The 26,614-nt window shown below is 42.6% G+C and overlaps 1 protein-coding gene across 1 annotated transcript in view; it reads left to right on the top strand.

Moving 5' to 3' along the window:
• The window catches only part of LOC116819130 (polycystin-1-like protein 2), a 64,928-nt gene that overhangs the window by 36,867 nt on the left and 1,447 nt on the right, over window positions 1-26,614 (top strand). Inside the window, exons 20-41 of the mRNA XM_032770611.2 lie at window positions 55-181; window positions 1,857-1,991; window positions 3,099-3,324; window positions 3,905-4,098; window positions 4,552-4,782; window positions 5,592-5,693; window positions 6,387-6,565; window positions 6,842-6,988; window positions 7,716-7,915; window positions 8,092-8,315; window positions 9,145-9,361; window positions 10,087-10,315; window positions 11,071-11,302; window positions 11,827-11,923; window positions 15,727-15,867; window positions 16,611-16,796; window positions 17,745-18,072; window positions 19,302-19,435; window positions 19,554-19,681; window positions 20,289-20,449; window positions 21,632-21,842; window positions 23,452-23,553. Of these exons, the coding sequence (XP_032626502.2) occupies window positions 55-181; window positions 1,857-1,991; window positions 3,099-3,324; window positions 3,905-4,098; window positions 4,552-4,782; window positions 5,592-5,693; window positions 6,387-6,565; window positions 6,842-6,988; window positions 7,716-7,915; window positions 8,092-8,315; window positions 9,145-9,361; window positions 10,087-10,315; window positions 11,071-11,302; window positions 11,827-11,923; window positions 15,727-15,867; window positions 16,611-16,796; window positions 17,745-18,072; window positions 19,302-19,435; window positions 19,554-19,681; window positions 20,289-20,449; window positions 21,632-21,842; window positions 23,452-23,553 (3,931 nt within the window). The remainder of the gene's footprint in view (window positions 1-54; window positions 182-1,856; window positions 1,992-3,098; window positions 3,325-3,904; window positions 4,099-4,551; window positions 4,783-5,591; window positions 5,694-6,386; window positions 6,566-6,841; window positions 6,989-7,715; window positions 7,916-8,091; window positions 8,316-9,144; window positions 9,362-10,086; window positions 10,316-11,070; window positions 11,303-11,826; window positions 11,924-15,726; window positions 15,868-16,610; window positions 16,797-17,744; window positions 18,073-19,301; window positions 19,436-19,553; window positions 19,682-20,288; window positions 20,450-21,631; window positions 21,843-23,451; window positions 23,554-26,614) is intronic.

The following is a 26,614-nucleotide window of genomic DNA, read 5'->3' as shown; positions in this document are numbered from 1 at the left end:
TGTCTCCATCTGTTCTTATTTTCTCTGCTTGTGTCTGACCGCAATTCTGGACAGGTTACAAACAGACAGCATGGATGGCACATCCATTAACATCTCTGATTCCAGCTCAGCCAGCTTTATTCTCCCCTCTGCCTCCTCTCTCAGTGTCTCAGGAGACAGTGATGAGACTGTGGATATAAGGGTAAGTGACTGTTATCTGACTTGACGTATTCGATAAACTCATTAATTCTCTTGCTCTAATGAGTTTGGAGCCTTTTCTCCTTTCATAATGATCGCACTGGCACATGTGGTATCCTGGTTCTTGGCCTTCCAATTATGTCAGCAAATTCATGTGGAATTTATCAGGCCAGAGGAGCCTTTTCCTTTTCTGACTGCATGGGATTTGGTGCAGGTAGTTGAAGGGAACTGGGAGCTTACTGGAAAGGCATCTCCCATCACAGTCCTTGCCTGATTCACTGCTCTCTCAGCTGCCCACAGCAATGGACTCAATTGATAACTCTAACTCCATTCACCGTTTGGTTGCATTCACTGTCACGAGGAGTCAGCTGATCACAGTGTCTCTACCATTATTTAACCAGCAAGCCTGAAACATTATTTTCCCCAAACAACATATGAGTCAGTTGGAGCTACTCAGATCTTGTAGGAAACAACAGGGCCCCAGATTTCCTGCCAGTTGGGTGTCTTCCATTGTCTGATCTAGGACACACTCTATTCCCTAGTACATTTTTGTCTTATTATGATATTTTTATATTCCTCTTTCTCAGGGTCTCCCGGGCTGATTCAAAACAGTTGTCCTGGCAAAATCCTATACACCGTTGTAGTCTAAGTGTCTCCTTCCAATTCCCCCTCTCTATTTCAGCTCTGTTAAGTTATGATCCCAAACTTACTAACATCAGTGGAAACACTCCCATTGTCTTCACGGGCTTTGGATGTCCCGTCTTTTTTCCCCTGCATCTGTACTCATAACTCTAACATACTCTGATATGCACCTCAGGCAATAGATTTATGAATGCTGTCAACTCCAGTAATTTCAGGAGAGGCACAACAATTTGACTTTGATAGAATAACTCTGGATTAACACTGGTGTGACTGAATTTGGCCCCAGATATCTAAATCAGTGGTTCTCAACCAGAGTACACATACCCCTGGGGGAACGCAGAGGTCTTCTAGAGAGTACATCAACTCATCTAGATATTTGGCTAGTTTTACAACAGACTACATAAAAAGCACTAGTGAAGTCAGTACAAACTAAAATTTCATACAGAAAATGACGTTTATACAGCTCTATATACTATACACTGAAATGTAAGTACAACATTTATATTCAAATTTACTTATTTTATCATTATATGGTAAAAATGAGAAAGTAAGCAATTTTTCAATAATAGTGTGCTGTCACACTGTTGGATTTTTATGTCTGATTTTGTAAGCAAGTAGTTTTTAAGTGAGGTGACACTTGGGGGTACACAAGACAAATCAGACTCCTGAAAAGAGTACAATAGTCTGGAAAGGTTGAGAGCCCCTGATCTAAATGACCCATGAAAAGAATTACATATGAATGGAAAGTAATTGCTGCATGCTAGAGATACATTAGAGATGGGTCTGAGCTTCAGTATTTATATGCAGATCACATTCCAAACTTTCCCACAATGTAAGGTCTGGGATTGGTCCATTATTGAGACGAGGCCAGCTTCAAACTTGGATCTGGAGCCAAACTTCCCTGAAGTCCAGGGTTGTTTGACTCTTGGGTTTGGTTCTGACTTCATCTCTAATCTACATGGAAAACTAAAAATTGTGACTGTAATAAAGTATCTTGTACAACTCAAACGCTGCTTGTCATTCATGTCTCGCTGTAGATGGTGAGTTTTGCAGTGAATCCCTTTTCCTTAAGTGACACCAGTTTTGAGATCAGTGGAACCGTGGGAGGCCTAAGTCTTACCAGTGTTGATGGATTGGTCATACCAGTTAATGAACTCACTGAAAACATTGAGGTAAATCTAATCCTCTCTCTCAGTGTGAACTGGAGTCTGATTAGATCCTTGGGTGGCAGGTGCTCTATAAATGTCAGTTGTGTTATCATCATCATCTCCTCTCCAAGTAGCAAGCTCAGTAGAGAAATGGTAATGTTGTATTTATTCTCAACACACAAAGAGAGAGCATGGTGCATGCACATGCTAGGAAGGACTACATATGGTTTGCAGGATGAACACAATAAGCACCTCTTTCACAAGGTCTATGTGTGGGGCCCGAAAGTGCATCTTGCTTCTACAAGTGATTCAGCCTTTCCTTCTCCTTTATCATGTGGATGAACAAGAAGAAACATGAGAATCCTACTGGCTAAGGAAGATGGCTGCTGGCTATGGTCAGCCTGAAACACACTGTGATGTCTAAATAATAAAATCATCATAATCCTGCCTCAGGGTAGGGCAATGAACTTCATGACCTCTTAAGGCCCCTTCCAGCCCTACATTTCTCTGATTCTCTCATCTCAATATTGCATGCTCATATTACTATCTCCTAGGCCTCCTAGCCCATGTGTAAAATCATTAAACTAATGCCTAAATCATTCAACAATGAATCTACATATCAATTGTGTTTCAGGATGACCATAATCTCAACTCCTTAGATTTAGCAGGTATCTATATTGTTACTCATCTGGAAAACATAGTCTGGAATCATTTTGATGAGTAGCATGCCATTCATTTCCTAAAAACTCACATATGGAACACTTGCAAATGTACTTCAAGCCTGCCCACATTCCTCCTTAACCCATGTATCCAATCACCATAGAGCTTTGAGATGAACCAACATAGAATTGATATGGACTTTTCAGAAGCTTGTTCTAAGTATCAAGCAAATTGCATTTGAGCAGGCATACAATAGGAAATCTTATTTATGGTAGCTGTCCACCAGGATGGATTTGCTTGGGAATACTTTCCCTCTAGTATGTTTTGAAAGAAGAAATTAGAGGGTTTTTAGAAATAAATCCCATAAAATGTGCTTTGATCTTAGCATGTAGCTGCATCGTGTTACTATGTAATAGGATCCAGGCACTGTCATACGTTTTTAGGAATGAATGTCTGTATGTTCAAATATAGATAATGCTGCCAAGATTTTCAGCACCTCAGGAAAACAGGAGCCTGTTGAATCTGGGCAATTTTAGTGCTCTCCAAGTCAATGTCACCTCAGAAAATACATCTCTAGTGATCCACCTGGAAACTGAACAGGATATTCCACTAATACTGTACTTGGGATATGGCTGCCACCCAAATGAGACTAACTATGATATGAAATCTCATCTGCCCCTTAAGAAAAACACTGGAGGTAAGATCATTTACCAGGGGCATTTGATTCTGAGCACTTTAGGCTCATCTACAAACTACATGAGTACCCTTAACTTACACTTTCCAATAGAAGCTGATCACACTCAATATGAGCTCTTAGGCCCAGTTCCACAAAAGTACTTAAGCTCCTAACTTTCACTGATTCAAATGGAAATTAGGATCCTAAACACCTTTGTGGATCTGGGCCTTAATTCTCATATATAGTGCTGTCATCCAAATTTTTTACAGATGAGAACAAACATAAATTGTAGAGATGAGCTCAAGCTCAGAAGTTTGGATGTGTAAATGGCAATGAACCTCCTCAAAGTTTGAAAGTTCCAATCTGTGTCCTGGTTCAGGTCATCTCTAGTAAACACTATGCAAACAGAAGCAAAGAACGGGTGCTTTGAATAATTAACCTTATTAAATTAACCAGAATAAAAACCTATACTGATAGTTGTTCTGATAACTTTTCTGTTATTCTATTTTATTTTATTTATTGTAATGTATACAATATATCTGTGTATTGCTGAAACAAATTCATTCTTACATAGCCTTCAACTAAAATATTTCTGTTCAAGATAAGTCAAACACATGGGTTCTTAGCCCAGAAGAACTCATTTTTGGAGAAGGGACTTACTATCTCACGATGGAACAAGACATGGAAATGGATTCTACAGCCAACAGTAATCTAACCATAGCTGTCTCTTCCTTTGTATCCCAGTGTGTGTTCTGGGATGAGCTTCGGGGCAACTGGAATAGCTATGGGTGCCATGTAAGTAGAGACAAGCAGAAGAATGTTGCCATGGATCTTTCCTCAATACATTTCAAAGCCAGCCTAGGTAACAATAACATTTGGTAAAACAAATGAACATGTTTCTTTGAATTCTTGATAACACCATGAAACAAGACCAGTTTGGGATGGGAGAAGGTCATAAAGCTCAGGTTAGTCCAATATAAAGTGGAACTTAGATAAGTTTTCTCTAGGACATGCTTCTAAGAGGAGAAGTGGTTGAAGCATTTTGAATGGATTATGTTTAGTACTATAATACCAACTTCTGCTTAGGTCTTAGAGTCACTGTCCTCTACTGGATTTTATAGGATCTGCTCACATATAACAATTCTTCACACCGAGCTTTCCGGTTTCTTTAGCTTGCTAGGTAAGTAAGCTGTACTTTGAAGCTGAAGGTTGAGAAAGTTGTGAACATGATCGTTCTTTGGCTTTCAGGTAGGTCCAAAAACAACCCCCAGCAGCACCCAGTGTCTCTGCAACCACCTGACCTTCTTTGGGAGCACCTTCTTTGTCACGCCCAACACCATTGATGTCAGCAAAACAGCGGAGCTTTTTGGCACATTTGTGGACAACCCCGTGGTAGTGACAACTGTGGGCTGTATCTTTCTTGTGTATGTGCTGGTGGCTATTTGGGCTAGAAGGAAAGACATTCAGGATGATGCCAAAGTAAGCATTGTGCTAACAGATAGTGTGATAGGAAGTATTTCCCATCTGTCTGGCCTGCTCTGCTGTGATCACATTAATGTAGCCACTTAGGACACAGTGAGTGGTCAGTCCCCTTTGGAGCTGATGCCACTAATTCTCCATAAAGGGAATGGATGATCCAAGAGTGATTAAAGATCTTGCATTGAATTGTGTAATTTCTGTGTAATGTTTTTGTCATCTTCAGTGTGTTCCCGGCAGTATACATGAAGAAGGAGGGAGTCTAAGGTTTTAGTGGTTTGTTTTCATTAAACTTTTACATCAAGAATATAACACAAGACTGAGTTTATCACTCAGGGTGTTCCCAAATGCTGTGATCTCTGTCTTTCTCTAGCCTACTTCTAGACATAGCCAAAAAATTGAATGGGACACAAAAACAGTTTTTGTCTTAATATTTCATGGAAAATTTTGGCTTACTGCAGATATTTAAATACTGAAAAATTTGGGGGTTTGGCCAATATATCTCAGCTTTCAAACATTCATCTTTTCAACAACAAAAATAAGCATTTTCCATGGAAAGTAGACTTTTTTTTGCAAAAAAAATTGTCATAAACCTAGTTTTTAATCAAAAAAACAATTTTGACAGAAAATTTTCTACCAGCCCTACCTACTTCCCCTTGCCTCCATACTTCCTGCTAGGTAAATGCAGTGTCCACAAGATGGCACCATGCCACTTTTCCCATCCAGGAGCCCAGAGAAACCCATGCTCCTGGCACTGTTACTATTTTACCATCCATAGGATTCTCCCGATGGTATTGTCTCTCTCTCTCCAGGTGAAGATCACAGTGTTGAAGGATAATGACCCCTTTGCTCAGTATCGTTATCTTGTGACAGTTTTTACAGGGCACCGTCGAGGGGCAGCCACAACCTCCAAGGTACTGATGGAATTACAGATGTGTTGGTATCTTCTGAATGTTTAATAGACCATTAGCATATACAGCTCCAGCTTCAGAAATATTTGTCACATCAGGAAACTGACCTTGTCATATGTAAACCTAACATCTAAGGGAGGCAGCAGGCTACCAAAGAGAGCTTTGGCTCCTCCAAGGGAAAGAGCAAGTAATGAGGTGTCTGGGAAGGGGACCTCTGGATCTGGGCAGCAGAGGTAACAGCAGCAGTATGCTGTGCCTGGCTCTGCTACCCACAGTGTGATGAGGAATGGGAAAGTCCAGAGGATTCACTGGGCATGATTACATCTGCAGCCTCATTCACTCTGCTGCAAAACAGGCCGAATGAATGAAGCTCTCCCTACATGCACAACAACGAAAGAGCAGTTGCTTTTATGTTACTCAGCAGCTGCAGCAGCTTCCATTACACTCAGTTCATAGGATCTGGCAAGCCTGTCATGACACCCTGCCAACTGTTGGCCAATGCCTGAGCTCCTGACTCAGTTTTCACTGAGTCTCTGTGCAGGGCAGCTTGGCTTCAGTGGGAATTTGCCAGAACAGAGACTCAGTAAGGAGTTCAGTATTGGGACCCAATACAAAGTACCCGTGTTCAAGTCATGAATGCAAACAAATAGTGCCAGGCTGTCAATTATCAATTCACTCATCCGGTACGTCTTTCAGGTGACTCTCACCCTTTACGGCCTCGAAGGAGAGAGTGAACCGCACCACCTGACTGACCCTGACACACCAGTCTTTGAGCGTGGAGGAGTGGATATTTTCTTGCTCTGTACCCTGTTTCCTCTTGGGGAACTGCAGCGTATCCGACTGTGGCATGATAATTCAGGAGACAGCCCATCCTGGTAAGCAAGGGGAGAGGCTATGAGGAGACAGAAGAATATCCTTTCTGATACCACTTTTCCCTTCTGTTGCACTTGTAAAACATTCATGTAGTTATCCACATCCCCACCCTAGGAAGTTGGAATGTGTTATCTCCATTTTCCAGATGAAGCAGCTAAGTCACAGATAGGCTAAGGGTCACAGTCTGACACCCATACTCTCCACGAGTTGCACTTACAGTGACCTGAATTCCATAGCATCTTCCACATATGAGTTAGTTCTTTATTTTTATGGCACAGGTATGTGAATCGTGTGCTGGTCCATGACCTGGCTCAGGATCAAAAATGGTATTTCCTCTGTAACTCTTGGCTGGCCATTGATGTTGGAGAGTGTGTTCTAGACAAAGTGTTCCCAGTTGCTACTGAGCAGGACATGAAGCAGTTCAGGTAACTTCAGCCTTGCATTCCTGTTGGTTATTCACAGCAATCCATTTGAAAAAAGAAGGGATGCAAAGAGGGCCTAACCCTCATTAACTTCAATGAGGGTCTCAGCCTTGACCTCAACTGACTTTAGACCAGAGCCAGAGGACTGCTAAGCTGCATCTGACTGTTAAACTTTGGTATTACTGCTCTGAGGAGAGGGGAGAAAGACAATTCAAAGTACCCAATACAAACCCTAGCACCAAATCCGCTTTACTATGTATTTTCCCTGACAGATTAATAGAAATTGCTTTTGATGTGTTTGGTCCTCACCCTACAATTACAGGAACAGGAACTACATTTTAGGCCTCTGCAAAAGGCATTGGTCTCGTGGATGCATTTTGGGGGACCCGGCTATATCCAGTGCTAACACGACCATCTCACACAACCCAAACAATGAGAATCCTGTTGAGTATCATCTCATTATTATTTAACATCTGTATTGTAGGAGCACTTAGAGATGTCAGTCAGCACGGGGCCCCAAACTGAGCTCTATTTCCCCCTCTTAGACTCATAGACTTTAAGGTCAGAAGGGACCATTGTGAGCTTCTAGTCTGACCTCCTGCAGAGCGCAGGCCACAGAATCTCACCCACCCTCTCCTGTAACAACCCCCTGACCTCTGAGCTATTGAAGTCCTCAATTTGTGGTTTAAAGACTTCAAGCACTTCCCTGCTTCCCCCTCCTTCTTCCCAGTAACCTGTTTTTCATGAAGACTTCCAAGGGTTTCCAGGATGGGCACATCTGGTATTCAATTTTCAACCGCTCCCCACGAAGCACCTTCACACGAGCCCAGAGAGTATCATGCTGCTTCTCCCTGCTGCTCTGCACCATGCTGACCAGCATCATGTTCTGGGGGGTGCCGAAGGACCCAGCTGAGCAGAAAATGGACTTAGGTAACTGTGAGTGACTGCTCGGGCTAAGCAAGGGGGAAGGGGAAACAAGGAGCCAGGAAGCAGTTTCCGTGGGGATCACTCAGCAACAAGGTTTTTCCACAGGCGAGGGGCTCTAAGTCTGACATTTTCACTTTGCTCTGGGACTATTTTTACCCTTCCTCTCTGCCTGATGGCAGGTAAGATCGAGTTCACATGGCAGGAGGTGATGATCGGCTTTGAGAGCTCCCTCCTCATGTTCCCCATCAACCTGCTCATCGTGCAGATCTTCAGGAACATCCGACCCAAGGTGACCAAGGAGCAGGAGAAGAAACTAGGGAAGAGTGGCCGAGTGTCTCCAAACCTGCCCCCTCCCCCTCAGGCAATCCAGAGCATCACACTCACCCCTGAGGCTGTGATAAAGGCAAGTCCCTCTGCGCACAACCTCTTACAAGGAAATAGCTGAGAGTACTGATCTGTCCCAAGGGTGTACAAAATACATTGCACGGCTCCCTCCTGGTGGGTGTACGCATCAGTATGAACTCACTGTTTATTGTGTGTGGCAAGAAAGTACTATTTTGTCCAGATGTGCTTCATAATTCCTTAAGTAATAAGCCAAACATTCACCAAGGGGTGTCCCTCTGTTAGAGGCCCTCTTGATTCTGGGGGATGGAGTTAAAGAATGAGGGGTACTTAGCTAGGTTACCATCATCCGGGTCAAATTCTCCATGTAGGGGACTCTCACTGATTTCATGTACCTCCCTAAGCAGATATTGAGCCTTACAGGTATGTACTGAGGGACTAATATCATTGTGTTGTGTGGTCACAGTCTAACATCAAGGAAATGGATAACATTGTCCTCATGATACAACTAACAAAACAAGACATACATGTAGTCATGTTGCTTAATGCACAACTGGAAGGTGCTCTAGTCCTATCATGATGAATATGGTATTAAAATCTATATAGAATAGAAAAGACTTCCCAGCCCAGGTGAATTGTATGTATTTTCACATCCTGAAAGCTTACATTGTTGGACTTAAACCTGTCAGATCAGGACTGTCCCATGAGACTGTCTAAATCTGTGAGAGTTGAAGACCTTATCCACGCTGGGACAGCACTGTAGCTTCAGAATCAGTGCAAAACCCATTGTAGATGTGGTGCACCAGTGAAGCTTATCTTGGTTTCAAACTACATTAGAGTAAGTAACCAGAGCCACTAGGTGACTGCCATGCTGTTGCTGCATCTTCCAGGATATTAGGAGAATTGCCAATTCACTGTTTAAGACCCTGAAGACTCCGCTACCATCCTCAGAAACAGACCTTGGAAAATCTACTGACATCAACACACTGTTGGCTTTGGTTGAGGACATCATCTGCCAGCAGAACAGAGCTGGGCAAGAGTTTTATGATGAGAGTAAAAAGAAGGATGATCCTATTATCATCACACTAGGGTCTGTAGATATACAAGGTAAGTTAAGAAAAGCCTTACTGAAATGCCTGTAAGTGAACCCACCGCAATCACTAGATATGAACGCCACTCTTACTTCATTTTGAGTTTAGGACAGTTCAGTGAAAACACCATGTTTCCTTTGCTGTAGAGTGAATGGTGGCTCTCTACTCTCCTGCTTTTAAAACCAATGCAGGCTTTTCAGTGTTTACGACGAGTCAGTGTCCACGTAGCATAAAGATCCTCATGTCTCAGTGTTTCCATAACCATGTTGTCCTCTCCCTCATCCTTCCTCTCCCTGTGCTATTGTCCTCTCCAGTTCCAACTCAGGGATTGATTCTGCCACCTGGGCTCATGTTAAATGTTACCTTAGTCTGTAAATTGCCCCATTGATTGCAATCCCATCTTGCCATTGGCTTTTTTAATAGATTTATGCAGTTACAGACTGCTATGGTAGCCTATGAACAAGGATGTTTGGTCTTGTTGGACTCATCTGTTGAAGTTCTGAGGTCATTGTCATAAAATGTTGTTTGCCATGTGTGAGGAGAATGCTACTGCTATGCTTGTTGTATAAGTTATGAAAGCTATATTATTAGTATTAGCAGTCACCATAGATGGGTATGTCACCTTCAGAGTAATTCCCTGCCCTGAATCCTAAACCCTGATTCTGCCACTCTTATTCACGCTTTATTCCACGAGCAGCCTAATTTATTTCCCTTTTTCCCCTCTTCCCCATTTCCCTGGAGAAAAAACAAGAAGCCCAACTCCAGAGAAAGGAATGGGTGAAAGGCTGAAACACAATGACTACAACCGCTACTTGTACATGCAACTCCAGCACGTAGAGATGGAGTTGGAATTACTGGGACCTCACAAATTCCAGAAGGCTCAGAGTTACATCCAAGCTGTTAGGCAGGTCCAGCACATGAAAGGCCTCCTGGAAAGACACCTCTGCTCTTCAGGATCTATCAGTGAGAGGTAACAATCACCCACATCATTGGTATACATAGAGGCGGGTCACTGGTTCAAATCCAGCCCAAACTGGTGGTGATTGAAAGTCATTACCAGCTGATGACTCCTTGATAATTATATAATTATTCTTGGAGGAGCAGCAAGGGAATTTCAATGGAATGAATACTGCATACTGGGGCAACTCATCACTCTTGTTTATACATTTATGCCTCCAAAACTAAATGTTCTAATGTAGTAAAACATTATAGTAAAGAGCTGAGGACAAGCTCTGAGCTCCGAAGTGCTCAAGAGTCTGTAAAAGAATGGATGTGTGGGAACCTGTTAAACAACAAAGACAGAAATGGGTCAGAAAAATCTGATTTTTAAGTAGGAAGTATTCAACAATATAGTGATGCTGCTCTTCATGGGCTCTATAGGGGCATCCAACAGCCACAGTATAGTGATGGGTCTGTCAGCATCTACATTAGAAATCCTATTATTCTGGGGTTTTAGAAATAAAGCCCATAAAATGTGCGTTGATCTTATATCTGTATACCTGTTTGTATCTGTATACCTGTTATTTGTGAGCCTGTATTCTCCACTACCCAGATACTATTTGTATCATTGTATCTGTCAAAATAATTGGAAAATAGTTAATAGTATTTAAAATCTGACTTTCACATAAGATGTTTCTTAGCTCTGTTAAGTCCAGAGTTTGCTGTTTTGGTTTGCTTCTGTCTCACCAGTAAGATGACTCTCTCATGATGGTTGACTCTCTCCAGGTGCTCCCCTACTCCAAGTTTCTCTGGGGATGGCAAGAAAGGTTCCTCTTTCAAAGGCTTGCCCTGGTGGTTTGTTTTCATTGGCTGGTTCCTCATAGCTGCCACCAGTGGTGTGTCCGGATTCTTCACCATGCTTTACGGGCTACATTATGGCAAAGATAACTCCATCAAGTGGCTGATTTCCATGGCCATCTCCTTCTTTGAAAGTCTCTTCATCACACAGCCCTTAAAAGTAAGGTCACTATCAATACAATACATTGGCTAGGGAAAGGCTGATCCTGCAGCCCCCTCAGGCACATCACTCTCATTGAAGTGAACTTGAGTTTTACATTCAAAAGGACTGCAGTACAGAGCTCTTAAGCAAGAGATCCTTCCTGTAAGTTAAGAGTTTCATTACAGTTGAGTTATAATGGCGTGTTGATTTCTCTTGGCAGGATTCTTATTCCTGTTTGCTTCATTTCACCTCATTTTGTCTTATTTTGATAGCTCCCAAGCTGATGAAAGTTCCCAGTGGGAAAGGTATGGCCAGAGGGCAAAACCAATCACAATTAGTGAGATTCACACAGCATCTTGGGGTCCATTCTCATTCTGATTTCTTGTTCATGGAATTAGCCTGTGTTTATAGAGCAAATTAAAAGGCAAGATTCTCCTCCCCAATCTCCAGTGCATGGATCAGAGACGAGCATTTACGGCAAGGTCTAGACCTCTCCTCATGCAGAATGTGCAGACTCTGAATGAGTAGCTAATGTTTTCCAGGTGTTGGGATTTGCTGCTTTCTTTGCTTTGGTTCTGAAGAAAGTGGAGCATGAAGATGAGGAAAACACTGATGTTGATGAGTCTCTGTCTGCACCAGGTAATTGTGTGTCAGATGTAAAACACCTGAGGACTAATTAATGAATGTGAAATACTCATCTGAGACTTTGAAGTGCTTTATTCATGCATACGGTCAGGGTAGACAAAGGTGACCAACCATCTGTAACCTTTGTCTGCTCCTGATCCCTAGGCCTGCTGCTTTAATTTACACCAGCTAATAACAACACAGGCCAGGGATCACTGGAGTGCCCAGGGGATTTAGCTACATAACTTCCCCTGACCATGTCTCCAACATGCCCTCTAGATTGTGGGTGGGGGTGAAGGGAGGCAGCTACATTGGATCTGTTAGTTTGCGATTTCCCCATGCTTGAGGAATTCTCAGGTGCCCCATTAGGGCAGCTTTAGGGCCCTTTTGCATCTTTAGAGCATAAAGATCTATAGGAGTACAGAAAATCTGCTGCAGGCACAATGAAAAGGAGAGCATAAAACCTGATCATATGTTTACTTAGGAAGAAACGCTACATAGCATGTAACAGGGAGGCCACAAAACCAGAAAAGGAAAATCCTTGGATCTAAAAGAACTGTCCATCCCCATGTGTCTTTCTTCTATATCTCAGCACACACCCCTTTGACCTAGCACTGTTGTGAGATTGCCCTTGTATCTGGATTGGTATAATACTATTATCTGCGACTCGTCTGATTTCAGGAGTCTGATGTCAGACCCTTGTTCCCACCATCACTTGCTCTGTCCCCTGTCAGAAGTGGGAATGAACCATGTTCTCATTCTTAGTAGTAGTAGTCCAAGAACCGTGAATGGGTCCTGCTGCTATGGCTGATTGCTGTTGCCTCCCACACTCTCATCTGCATGCCGCAAACTTCAGCAACTGTGTTACAGTTTCAATATCCAAGGAACAGAATTCAGAAGAAGGGAATAATATTTAGCAGACTAGCTGAAAACGTAGAAACTAAAATAATGGAGTAGGATTTCAGAGGGATGCAAATATGAAGAAACCAATTTAAATGATCCGGCTCTCATCCAAAGTATAAAAAACAAAATTGCATATGGAAAAAAGAATGCACAGGGAATGCACACAGCTTTCCAGTTCCAAACACAATGCAATTTACATTAGTGCTAGGCTAACTTCCCAGTGTTTTATATCATGGATTGTTTTGCAACAACCTTTACAACAACTCCACAACTTAATGAAAATGGATAAATTCGGCACAGTGTGATATGCTACACTTTTCACTAGATTTTGTAAACTCTGGCCCGAAAAAATATCAATAAAACCCAGCTTCTCTCTTAGAGAAGTTCCCTCCATGGTCTTCCTTGCCATTATACACAACTCCTTAGTTTACTATTGATTTAACTTCTTAGCTGCTGTTCTACCCAAGATGGAACTGATGTGCTACAGTTTCCATAATACAACTGGTGGCTTATGTGGCCTTAATACCCTTTATTTAAATGTATTGTAGTCAATGGGAGGTCCATTGTCCAGTATGCAGAGTACTGCCTTAATACTACAACTCGCTACCACAGTTCTCAGGCTTCTGACAGGCACCTTTTACTGGACAGGCTCTGACGAGTCTTTAGGGCACCTCCATCTGCCTAAGTAGGAGGCCCAGCGACACAAACTGGGTTACATAGTCTCTTTATGTTGATGAGGACGGGGCTCTTGGCTGTTACTCCCCTAGTCCCTTTGGCTACTCTCAGATTCTCTAATCTCAAAAGGGGACAAGGATATAGGCACCAGCTGCCTACTTGGCCTGCCAGACCTATCTTACCCAGCCAGTACATCAGAGTTGCTGTCTCCTTGTAAGCACAAGGCCGGGGCAGAGAGGGAGGCTGGTAAATGACCTTCCCAAGGGCAGATCCCCCCAAAAGCTTCCAGGAGTCTCCTCTGTGAGCTGTAGAACCACCCTGGACTCTCTCCTAGAGCTGCTCTGCTGCTGCTGGGAATTTCCCATTTTTAAGATCTTATTCCACCTTTCAGATGTATTGGATCATGAGCTTTCACGGGTGAATACTCACTTCGTCGGCCCACAAAAGCTCATGCTCCAATACGTCTGTTAGTCTATAAGGTGCCACAGGACTCTCTGCTGCTATTCCACCCTTGACATGATTGACAGGGCTGAGGGGCAAGGCCAGCCTTCCCCAAGGCAACTCTGTAACCCCTTCCATCACTGAGCAGGGTTTAGATACCCCATCACACTCCCTCCCCAATATATCACAAGCAAGACATCCCAGCAAGGAGTCATGGACCTGCCAAACTGGTAGAATCAAGGAAGTGGTGCTATTCCCCAGAGAGAGGGGCTTTGTGTTTGATTTGCTGTTTTCTTTCAGCCTGATCTTAAGAGGCCAGCAAGATCTAGGCCTGCTTTAATTTATTCACCAAGTGGAGAAGGGGGGTTCAGTGGATAGAGTAAGCAGTTTTCACCAGGGAAATTGCCTTTTGCAGTAGCAATTGCACCAACCCTCTTACAAAGGGTATGTCAGTTTCCAGCACTGGACTGGACATCTGCCAGGCTTCCCTGTATCTTTCTGAAGTGTAAATCCTGCTGCCTGTGATCAGCCCTGCAAGCTGTGCGCAGGTCATTCCCCATTGTGTTGGGATCTATTTTTATCTCTCTCTTCATCTGAATCTTCTTTTTCCCCTTCTCACAACCCAGGCGGGTGTTAAATCATTTATGGTTCTTGATATTTGTAGCCTGTTTGAGCTAAAACCCTCGGTTCCTTGTCCTAGCTAGTCGGTAAGTCTCCATTATTTTCCATTTTCTGGATGTTCAGCCTTTGCTGCTAGACTTAGTTATACATGTATAGATATACCGTGCATGTAGGTACCATATGTACATACGCTGTGGGCCAGAGTGGGGGGGCAGATCCTCAGTGGGTGGAAATTCTCTTAGCTCAGTGAACTCTGATGGGACTGTGACAATTTACATCCATGAGAGTCTGTCCCATGTGGCTTTATCATTCACTGCTGTGTGAGATGGGAGTGGGGGGACACCGCACTCTTGGCAGTTTACAGAGGCACTGCGGGAGTGTACGCAGGAATTGCAATGGCAGAATCTGCTGGCCTGTGCTGAAAGGGGCTGGGACCAAGGCCCCAACCTTCCCAGCTATCTTTGAAGCCTCTGGTCCTGCTGCTAATCCCTGCCCCACTGTATTAACTGCACAGGGCACAAAGACTGGGGACATGCTGCCTACCCACTACCTCTGTGGGCTGGCAGACAGAGCCATTTCCTTTCTGGCTGTTCTATCTCCTCCTTCCCTTTGTTCCTATTTGTCACTGGTAAAAATATTTTTTTCTCTTTTTTGCTCTTCTGCATGTTTTTTGCTGACTTTTCTCTCTCCCCCACTCACCAGAAGGCTTCATGCTGCTGGGCATTGGATCTGTTGGGGTAGGGCGTCCTTTGGAGCCACCCAAGGCCGGGCTGAGAGCCAGGGAAGCAGAGAAGAGAAGCCTGGACTTTTGAGTTGTGGCCTGAGCCTGCAGCCCTATGTTTATAAGCTACCCCCACAGCCATCTACATAAGGGGCACAGTGGGAGTGGAGAGGGAAAGTCAGCAGCTTTCAGACTGGTCACGTTACCTGCAGAAGTAGCAGCATGTGGATCTGGTAGTTTTCCCCCCAGCACTGATCCTTTCCTCAGCCCTTCACTTCCATTGTCCTTTGAACTAGTCTGTTGCCCCAGCCCAGGGCTGCTCTCCTCTCCCCCACCCCCGATGAGAAACCCTTTATAACTAGAAATGTTTCCCTGAAATGGTTGGGGTGCCCTAGAAATAAAAAGCAGGGCTTGGAGGAGCTGCTGACATGTTGACTTTTATTGTTCTTTTACATAGGCAACTCAAACCCTTTATTTGGAGCTCGAAGGGATAGCAGAAGCAACATCTATCAGCCACCCCCTGCCACAGACATTCAGAGAATGAAGAACAATCATATCAAGGAGCAGAAAGCCTTTGCCTTAATCAGAGAAATCCTGGGTCTGCAATCTGCCCACAAATGATCATCTTGTTTTAGTGACAAAGTTCTTTCATGTGTTTGCAAATCAGTGCTAATATTATCCTGCTGGACTCCTTGGGTGGGGAAGGGAGAGCTTTACACAGACATACCTATTGAATATATGGATTGTAAATAGTGAATTCAGAGGGTGAAAACAATAATGTGGTAATAGCTGGAGGTGCCAGTGGGGCTAAAGGTGGGTTTTCTGAGGAAGGGGCAAACACGGCTTGCTTGTATTCTAAGAGAACAGGCCAGAGGAGTGTGAGAGTTTGTGGAAAAGGCAGAGGGAGAGGATGAAGATTAGTCGCTGGGAGAAGGTGGGTTTGCTCCTTCCTGTGAGCAAGAATTACCCATAGTTAATATCCTAGGCTTCATTCTTGCTCCCTCTGAAGGCAAAGAAAAAAAATTGCCTTGACTTCACTGAGAATATCTTTGAGCCTCAGGTCCTTCTTATAGCCTGAGTTACTGCTGGTGTCCTACCCATTTGCCTGTTCTTTTCTTGAACCCTACTCAGATTCTGACTGATGTGATGGGGGAAAGAGACACCAGTCTATGCCAACCCATGTAAATTCAGCACTGATCTGATGTAGTCCAGAGAGAAACATTTTGCCAGACATCTTCTTAGCCTAATACTAAGTGATAATAGCAATAATTGTCATGTTGCTCTGTAGACAACCAAACAATCTCAGTTCTAACCTAAAAGAATGTTTGCTGTTCTTTCCAGCCTACTTGGGATTTTTATGGATGTTACTGTTGGTTGCCTATGGACAAAGAGATCCCAATTCCTACTACCTGAACAAGCACATTGAAAGCAGCTTTACGGATGGGTTTCGGGATATCTACTCTTATCAGGACTTCTTCACATGGGCAAAAACTACCTTAGTCAACAAGTTATATGGCTCATATCAAGGTGCAGAGTTCTGACTGGATTTCACATTGTTTGACTTGGCATTCAAAACTCTGACTTTTGTGCATGCCCCCAACTTGTTCATGTGCCTTTGGCTTCTGGGGAGGGACATTAGGGTGCAAGTCTGGTGAACTGATGATTTACACACATTAGTGTCATCCGGTATATTACCTATTAGCTGATCAATATCTGCATAGCTGAATGGATACAACTCAGACAGTGCATTAAAAACCACAATAGGCCAAATTCATCTCTGGTGTAACTCTACATAATCTGCATCTAGTGTTGTACTAAAATATGCCTGGTGGTTGTTCCATGATCTTCTGTCATTTAAAACAAGGCCAAACATCTAGATGGCAGCAGGAGTTAGTGATACTACCAGCTTTCCCTCCAGATCTGTGCTTATGGCTTAGGCCACCAATGAATACAAGTATTAGGGAGCAGATGAGAACCCCATCAGGGCAAATCCCAAAACATAAATTTAGCCCATTTTTGGTGCTCAGAAGTGTCTCTGTGCTATTGAAGTGCATTGGCAGAGTTGTGTGTAGGGTAACTCTGATACAATAGACCAAGATTTGTGAGCTCTAGGTTCTATTCCCGGTGCTTACCTATGGGGTGACTTTAGACAAGTTGCTTCCCCTCTCTGACCCTCAGTTGTATAATGGGGATAATGATACTGACTGCATGTGAAATACTTTGACATCTATGGATGAAAAGTTCTATGTAAGAATTAGCTCTTATTATTACAATATGCCTGACTCAAACCAGGACAATTAATCCTTTGTTTTCTTGAGAATTAAATAAAACAAAGCCAATGTGAATTTAAGAAACAGAATCTAATAATAAACAAGACAAAAAATATTTCAGTGAGGAATAAATGGGAGTTGAGACTATATTGATTATTGAGCTTGACATAATATCAACATTGACTCTTTTACATACCTCTTTTAGGCTTCATTACAGATGGCAACTCCAAGTTGGTAGGCAGTGCCCGAATTCGTCAAGTGAGAGTGAAGGGGAACACCTGCCCGATAGCTCCCAAATTGCAAGGCTCGGTCCAAGAATGCCATGCTTCGTATTCTCCCCAAGCAGAAGACACGTCAGACTATGGGGAACACTGGAATATCTCAGCCTTCGATAACTCCTCTGAGTTGAGTTCTGCATGGCAATATCAGAGCCAGTCCAAACTTAGAGGGCATCCAGTGTGGGGCAAACTTGCCATCTATAGGGGAGGAGGATATGTGGTTCACTTAGGAACTGATCCAAAAAATGCAACCAGGTAGCATTTTTATTGTGTTTGGGTTTTGCTTCTGTTGTGGTTTTGATTTGATTCATGTTTTATGTCTATTGTCACCTTGTGTTACATCACGTATTAACCAAAATCCAATCCAGGATTATAACCTGATTTTCTAAGATTAGAACTATGTGCATGTACATAGAGACCAGATTTACACTAGCAATTATCACACAATCAAAAAAATTAGAACTGGAAAAGACCTAGTACTTCCTCCCAGTCAGTGCAACATTACTCCTCTTCCACACACTCCAGTTTTTGGTCTACTTTTCAATACCTAAAGCAATAGGTTTTCTACCTCTTCCCTTTACAGATCATTTCATAGTTTAACTGAGTGCCATTGTTAGGAAATACTTCAGCCTAAATCTTCCCCTGCTCATGTTCATCCCATTAATCTTAACAAGATCTTCTTGGTCAATCTTAAACTTTTCATCTCCCTCCTCAGTGTTTATGCTCTGCAGATGATTGCAGAAATCATATCCACCATCTAGCCACAGTTTGTTTCCTGTAATGGACAATTCACTCCACTATCTTCTGTGGTTGTGAATAAAAACAGAGATTGCTTCTAGGAATGAAGCAATAGAAAATGGAGGCCTTGGGAGTTTGAGGCTTGGAGACAAGGGACCTGTGTATTACCAACAAAAAATAGTATCCACCATAGAATATCAAGGTTGGAAGGAACCTCAGGAGATTCTCTAGTCCAACTCCCTCTTCAAAGCAGAATCAATCCCCAGGCAGATTTTTGCCTGAGATCCCTAAATGGCTCCCTTAAAGATTGAAGTGACAACCCTGGGTTTAGGAGACCAATGCTCAAATCACTGAACTATCCCTCCCCCTAGTGTTGGAAACCCAAGTGTACCTATTTACCTACAGATAAATTAGATGTTGTTGGAGATAGCTGCATAGGAACTTACCCAGCCTGGCATAGCAAAAGCTAACTGATCGAGCCAGTATCTTGGATTCAATACTAGCCAACACCTGAAGCTTCATAGGAGAGTAAAAGCACTAGACTAATTGTCCAGTGTAGACCATAGAGGGACAGAGAAATTCCTCAGTTTGGACCCACACATCAGGTGTCCTTTGAAAGTCCCTGCCTCTTGTCCCCACTTTCTGTATGTAGTTTCCAAACAATCCTACCCCTTGTGTAACACCACACACCTCTAATATGAGTCAAAAGTGATTAGTCAGTCTCTCTTTTGTGCACTCTTTGGCAGAATTCTCCAATATCTCTTCAACAACATCTGGCTGGACACCTTCACAAGAGCAGTGTTTGTTGAATTTACAGTCTACAATGCCAACGTGAACCTGTTCTGTATTGTAAGCCTGATGTTTGAAACAAATGCATTAGGTAAGAGCCCACTTTCAATTCTAGCACTTTCAGCTCTTGCACTGCAGTACACAACAAGCAACAGAGTTAGGGAGGCGTTTTCAAGAGAAGAGAGCTGAACACAGCTTTATTTTTTCAGGGGCCTTCTTCACGCATGCAGAACTGCAGAGCATCCGGCTCTACCCCTACACAGATGGTCTGCACATCTTTGTTGTTGCAGCAGAAGTGATTTATTTCCTATTTATCATCTACTATATGATAGCACAGGTAAGACCCAGCAGAAGCTTCAGTTGCCATGTGTCACTGGATCCGATTCTGATCTCAACGACAAGGGTTTTACATCAGTGTAATTCAAGCCACTTCATTGGTGTTGCTCCTGACACAGGTGCTGGAATTAGGTGTGCTGGGGGTGCAGAAATACCCCCTGGAAGTGGTTTCCATTATATTCAGGGTTTACAGTTTGGTTGAAAGGCTCTTTGCACCCCCACTATACAAATTGTTCCAGCCCCTTGCCAGCGTGAGGTCTGAATCAGATCCTGTACCTTTAATAAATAAAGGAAAGGGGGGATTTCTCTTGACTGGAGTGCATGCTGGGAAGGAGGTAACTAGAGAACAGCACAAGAACTGGTTGAGCAGATGTGCAGGGGTCTCTTCTTGTGCAGAGGGGACCCTCAATCCCAAATATTGGACTGAACTGTTTGTAGCTCCAGGAAGAGCTGGGGCTGGATCAGCAGCTTTAGCAAAAATGAATGGAATCAAAGATTGTTAGAGTGACATGGCAGTGATATATTTGATCTATCCTACTCCCTTTATACAGTCATATTGCTGAGATTCTTGCCAAGGGCTGTTGAAAGTGAAACTCCTGTTTTTACAGGCAAAGCTCATGAGGGCTCTGAAATGGAGGTATTTCCACAGCAAGTGGAACTTGCTAGAGCTGGCTATTATACTGATTAGCTGGAGCACCCTATCAGTATTTGTGAAGAGGACAATCCTGGGGGCACGTGATATCAGCTACTACCAGCATCACAAGGATGAGTAAATGTTCCATGACTGCCTCTCTCTGCTTTAGCTAGTACCTCCCTTGTTTTCCCAGCACCTCCGCTGCCTGAGATATGTGCTCTCCAGAAGTAGCTAATATTTACTGGTGGATGACATGAATCTGTATGGCTGTATTATGTAATCCATGTAAGGATTTTAGGACTTGGATTTATGTCAGTGACAGGAATTAAAGCTACCTCACTTGGGGAAATGCTGAAGGACAGCAGGCTTTAACACCACCTTCCCTAACATGGGGTATATGAAACTGATGGGTCTTGCTGGTGCAGGCCCTGTATGAGTATCACCTGCCTTACCCTCATCTCACTGCAGCTACCCTGGGTAGGTACATGGCTACTGTTTAAGAGCTCAGAGCAGAGCCAGACACAGCAATATCCTAAGACAGAAATTAACAAGCCAGTCACAACAGAGAAGAATTCAACAGGCCCATGCAGATTTGAGACACCTTTGTGGTGTGCTGTTGCAAAACAGAGTAACAAAGATAATAAATACACAGCCCCTTTAAGCACCAAAACACAAACATAACTGGCTTCTCTCAAAGCCAAGCTATTGTAGCATGCTTACTTCAGCCAAGAACGTCCCCCAAGCGGTCCTGCTCCAGCCTTATTGCTAGAAACCCCTCCCCCTTTCACTGATAGATTTATTACCCAAGTTCCTGCAGCACAATCTTCATATAGAATTTGCAGAGCATTAGTTATTTCTCCACAGCTGGCCCAGCCTTGCTATCCTGCAGACCTAGGAGGAAACCAGGGTCCCTTTCAGAGCAAGATTGTAAACTCCTTCCCCGTCAATCTCCAGAAAGGGTCTATGCACCCTATTACACTACCCAACAGTAAACTCTAAGCATTTGCTTTAGGTGCCTGTTACTCCAGGATTTACTGAGTAAGAACTTCCTGCCCTGACTGAGTATTAGAAGTACTCAGGCTTTAGTCTGTACCTCAGATAGGCCAGCCAACTCAGATGTAAAGCATCACCATGCACAAGAGACTCTTGTGTGAGGAGGGGAGAGGAGTTAGGAGCAACACCTGAGTAAGAACCTGAATTAACTTTGCAGTGAAGACAAACCCTGACTGACCAGTGCTGCCAGCATGCTCGTTAATCACAGTGCACAGAAATGTTCTGAAAGCTTTTCATGCATTGTTTATTAATCTTTTCTCATAGGTGTGTAAGTTTCAATGAAACAGCAACAGCTGATGCAGCTCTTGGCTACTTAATTGCTTTCCTGGTGCTTCTCTCTACTGTGAAATTGTGGCATCTCCTGAGGCTCAACCCTAAACTAAACATGATCACCTCCACCTTGAGGAGGGCTTGGGGTGACATCTCTGGATTTATCACTGTTATTTTAATCATGTTCCTGGCCTATTCCATTGCTGTAAGTATCTTTATGGTTCTTGTTTGCAATCTGCTAGTTGCAGATAATATGAATAATTTCTGAATAGTGAAAACAAAGTGGCTCTGAAATGTAAGATGAAAAAGCTGTCCAACTAGATCTTGGGTGAATAGTTGGATGGCTGCAATATGCTGCGGGAGGATCCACTCTCCAGCATATGAGTGGCAAGTTAAAATATCCACTTATCTGCTCTTTTGCAAACTGAAATGAAGTTCAACAAACATGATAAAAAAATATAGATTTCCTGTGCATGGTGAATGTGTGTCAAAGAGCAAAGTACAGAAATATAGTTGGGGGGCAAAGATCGTACAGGACAACTAAACAGGGGAGACTGATTGACTGACAGTACCAGATATGATATGGTCTGGAACATGTAAAACAAACATAGGGAAGATTTTTTGGGTTCCTGCCCATTGCTGGTTCTACAGGAATAAAGTTCATTATTATGTAAATATACTAGTTTATTCAATCAGGTTAATGAATTACAGCACTATGGGTATTTGTTTTATTTGAAACACTGTATGTATATTACCATGGGATATGGAACAGATATGTTCAATCTGGCACTGAAAAGATTAGGTAATAATTAGAACTTCTCCAAAATAGCAATAAACCCCATCTAAACAGTAATCTCAAAGAAGGATAAAGCACTGAACTGGAACTCGGACCAGGGTTCAATTTCCAGCTCTGCCACAGACTTCCTGTGTGGCCTTGGCCACACCAGTTAATCCCTCTGTGCCTCAGTTCCTCATCTGTAGAATGGAGAACACAGGTCCAGTTTCTCATCTACTTACACTATAAATTCTTTAAACTAAGACCCCCTTTTACTAAGTACGTGAACACCCAGCACAGTAGGGTACCATTGGAAAATAAATCTCCTGCAACAGAAACAAACTATTTGCATCTTCTCTTATAAATAGAAAATAATGCATTACAGTAGCATCCAAAATGTACTCTGTACTGTACAGGCACAGAGGAAGATGTGGTTCCTACCCTCTAAGATTTTGCAATCTTGGTTCATTAACAAATTAATTGGAGAGACATAACTAAACATTCTCCACTTCCTTCCCTATGCTGCTCTATAGTCCTGCTGTGTATTAAACACCAGAGGTGACTGCATTTCAATGACAGCTGAAGTGGTGTGTGTACATACTTTGTAGAATATTTTGAGATCTTTCAAGAAGGCACCATTGATCTGATATTGATAAATGCTGTGCACTCACAAGACCACTTGAAGCTAATAGGAGCTGTAGGTGCTCAGCATTGCTGAAAAATCAGGTTTTTATTGCAGTTATGACCATCCATCACTTGCTTCCTTGCTACTGAAGGAAACCCAAAAAGCTGGTTCCCCCATTCTCTCCCCTGCAAACACTCCTGTTATTGACAGAGGAAGTTAGGAATTGAGTAAGGTGACTTGTTTGATAGGTCCATTACTTTGTATGTGGATCATGACCCAAGCCCCAATCATCGAAGGAGATGTAACTCACAGATCCTAGGTTCTTGCCTACTCCATGTAACTTTGATGTCAGACCCTAAATGGATAACAAACCCTTGTGATTATGATGCAAGATCTGCCTTCTTTCCTTTGCAGACAAATTTGATATTTGGCTGGAAGCTGCACTCCTACAAAACCCTCTTTGATTCAGCAGAGACAATGGTCAGCCTTCAGCTGGGAATCTTCAACTATGAGGAGGTACCAAATCTATCCTTCAGAGATTTATTTGCATTGTGGTAGCACCTAGGCCAATAACTATCTTTTGTACAAAGACAGCACACACAAAAAAGACAGCTCTGTGGGGCAGAAACTAAGCTGCTTTTATTTTCAGACAAATAAAATGAAAAACTAAACCACAAAATCATGTTATGATTTTTTATACTGAGGGCTCAATCCAACTCCCATTCAAGTCACTGAGAGTCTGAGTTCAATGGGAAGTGGATCAGAGCTATAAAAGCAGCCATATGGTTTCAAAGTGATTTTAAACTAAAGAAAATGAAATATGAAAAAATAGTAAAGGCTCCAGGAAAGAGAGCACAGTGTGTGTCTTGTCTGTAACATGCTACATTTGTGCTGCTTTGCAAAATGACAGCTGCCACTGCAGACAGCAGACATCTAGAAATGTACAGGTGTAAAAGACAAAAAACACCTAGCCTCCTAAAAGTTTATTAAAAAACCCACCACTTTAAATATTAACTTTAATACAAATTCATAGAGGCAGACCTGAACTCAAATCAGACCTGAGCAGTCCCAGAATTTGGCAAAGTAAGGGTACAAAAAGCCAGATCAGAATTTTATAACTGTGGCAAAGTACCTTTTTCTCCTCAGCAGGCTCAGTCCTCTTTAGCTTTGGAGATATAGGCTTGGGCAAGGCAAATCCTTATAGGTAGCACAGGGTCTAGCTATTCCCTCCTCAGTCAATCCCTTGTACTTGTTTTCCTTCCCTTCTGAGGAGGGAGGGAGTGCAATCTATCTATCTGGGTTTGGTGTCTTGCTGCACCTAATCTACTAGTAGCTTCTCTTATTCCCCCCTTCAGGGGAGGGTTTAAAAAGGTCTCAAGCAGTTGGAGCCCTCTGAACCTAGTTAGTTCCCTGGTAACCCCTTTTCCAGCTGAACCTTATTTCCCCGTGGTTCTCCCTCCTCAGTGGATAGGGAGAGGCCTTTTAACCCCCTGGGACTAATTCCCCCCAGTAGCTGTTTGTCCTGGGTTTACCACATAACTGACACTCATTATTATTTCTATCCTCACCAAAATGTGTGGTGGTAGGTGCTTATCCCTGTCCCACAGAGATTACAAGACAGCGGAGACATGACTTAACAAGGAGAAAACAAGACAATAGTGAGGAGCTGGAGTGGGATGGGGCAATAGCAATAAGAATACAAAGTTACTCAGTGAAAGTAGCACGCAGTTTAGTGGAGTCAAGAGAGTGGGACTGTTTTAATGACTAAGTGGATGTTTTATGTAGCTAATTTTATGTAGAAATTGCAGCAGCAGTGGGGTTTCTGATAAACAACAGATGATCTTATTTGAAAAGAAAAAGTGCAGCTCTGAAATGTATTCACAACTGCAGAAAAGCAGATAACTCAGTGGGGCATTGTGAAACTAGTTTGAGAAATCAACACAGCTACATTTGAATGTTTTCCCTTTCTAGTAGAAACTCAAAGAAAGAACATTGCTTCTGACAATCTCGAGTTCTGCCTGCTGAACTCAAATCCAGATAGTACAGATAACGCTACTTCATTTTTAATAAAACATTGAATATTTGATGCTTTAAAGAGAGAAGTGCTTAATGCTCTCAGGCAGCAAAAAGGGAGACTTTTGATTAGTGTTAGACACGAGTCTGATTTGAAAAGCTCAACTTGCCTGCTTTATATCTGGGAGCACTTTCTCATCAAGCAATGAGAAAGAGACTAGGGTGAAATATATTTCATACCCTATTCTCTATTTCATTTAAACCCTCTTGAACCCTTCATTAAGACACATACTCAGGTTTTAAATAGCCACCTTTCCTGCCAGCAATGCAAAATTATTGTATGATTTATCTAGACAACAGACATTACTATCAGTAGTCTATATGCACTACCTGAACCACAGACCAACCATCTTCTTGGGGCGGCTATATACGTACACCTTCTGCTCTCCAAGGGGAGTTGTGTTTGCACAATAAGGGACAAATGTAATGTCTGGATTTTTAATACATTTTTAACTCCCTGATCTTCCAAGAAATATTCTTCCATGTTACAACTTTTTTTAGCCAATTCTTTTGTGGATTAAATTAGTTCCTCTTTGTCATCTTTTGTGGGCTTCTCTTTGTTTGGTACTGAAGGTTACTTTGTAATCACATGATAGCTTCAAAACTTGTCTGTGTGGTGCTAATCTCTGTGACTCTTCACCTTTGACATAGTTATCTTGTACATGCCAGCCTGTCCTTGTATGAAATATTTGTCAATCAATAAATATTTGCCCAGGCCTGCAAACAGTTACTATCATGTGTTATATTTGCTACTGTGAGAAATCTCATTGAAGCATTGTAAGCATGAATCCCAGTAGTAAGTGTTTGCAGATGTTCCTTAGCCTAAAAGGAAAAAAAACAAGTCTATTTCACATATAGCACATTTTCAAAAGGAATTAAACTTGTATATACAGTCAATACAGGCAAAAGCTCATGCTTTTCTTGTGGACTGTTTGAAAAATTAGTTTAGCAGAAGATTGGATGGTTCAGAGGACTGACAATGGGCTTGAAAGGTATCTCACCTCTTGGTCCTAGGTTCAAATCCTCACTCCCAGGTTGCCACTTATGAAAAATTGTTGCTAACTGACTCCTATTTCATAGTTCTGATTAAATGAGTTTGGTGGGTCTCAGTACAGGCTCACTTTTACAAGTGTCCATGTCACTATAATTAGCCTCAGCAAAGAGGCCAATGACTGAATACATATGGAGGCTGACCTGTCCTTTCACTGCAGGGGCAGACTGTCAGGAATGTATGGTGAAGCTTGCACTGCCTGTGCTGTTTTGTTCTAGGGATAAGCAGAAGCCTTTGGTCTCCAGGTCTGTCAAGCTGACACCTTCATAATCACTAAATTCACACACATTTAAAAAACAAAAGAAAGCATGGCCCATAATACATACGGATGCATCACATGCATGAAAGCATGTTCTATCAACTCTGATGTATAGTAGTACATCATAGCATGAAAATCACTCCTGGAGAGAGAAGAAACCTATTGTATACTCTATCAACAACTTGGATGCCTTC

Source organism: Chelonoidis abingdonii, chromosome 19 (genome assembly GCF_003597395.2).
Source record: "Chelonoidis abingdonii isolate Lonesome George chromosome 19, CheloAbing_2.0, whole genome shotgun sequence".
NCBI lineage: Eukaryota > Metazoa > Chordata > Testudines > Testudinidae > Chelonoidis > Chelonoidis abingdonii.
This window is presented reverse-complemented; position numbering and strand designations above follow the sequence as displayed.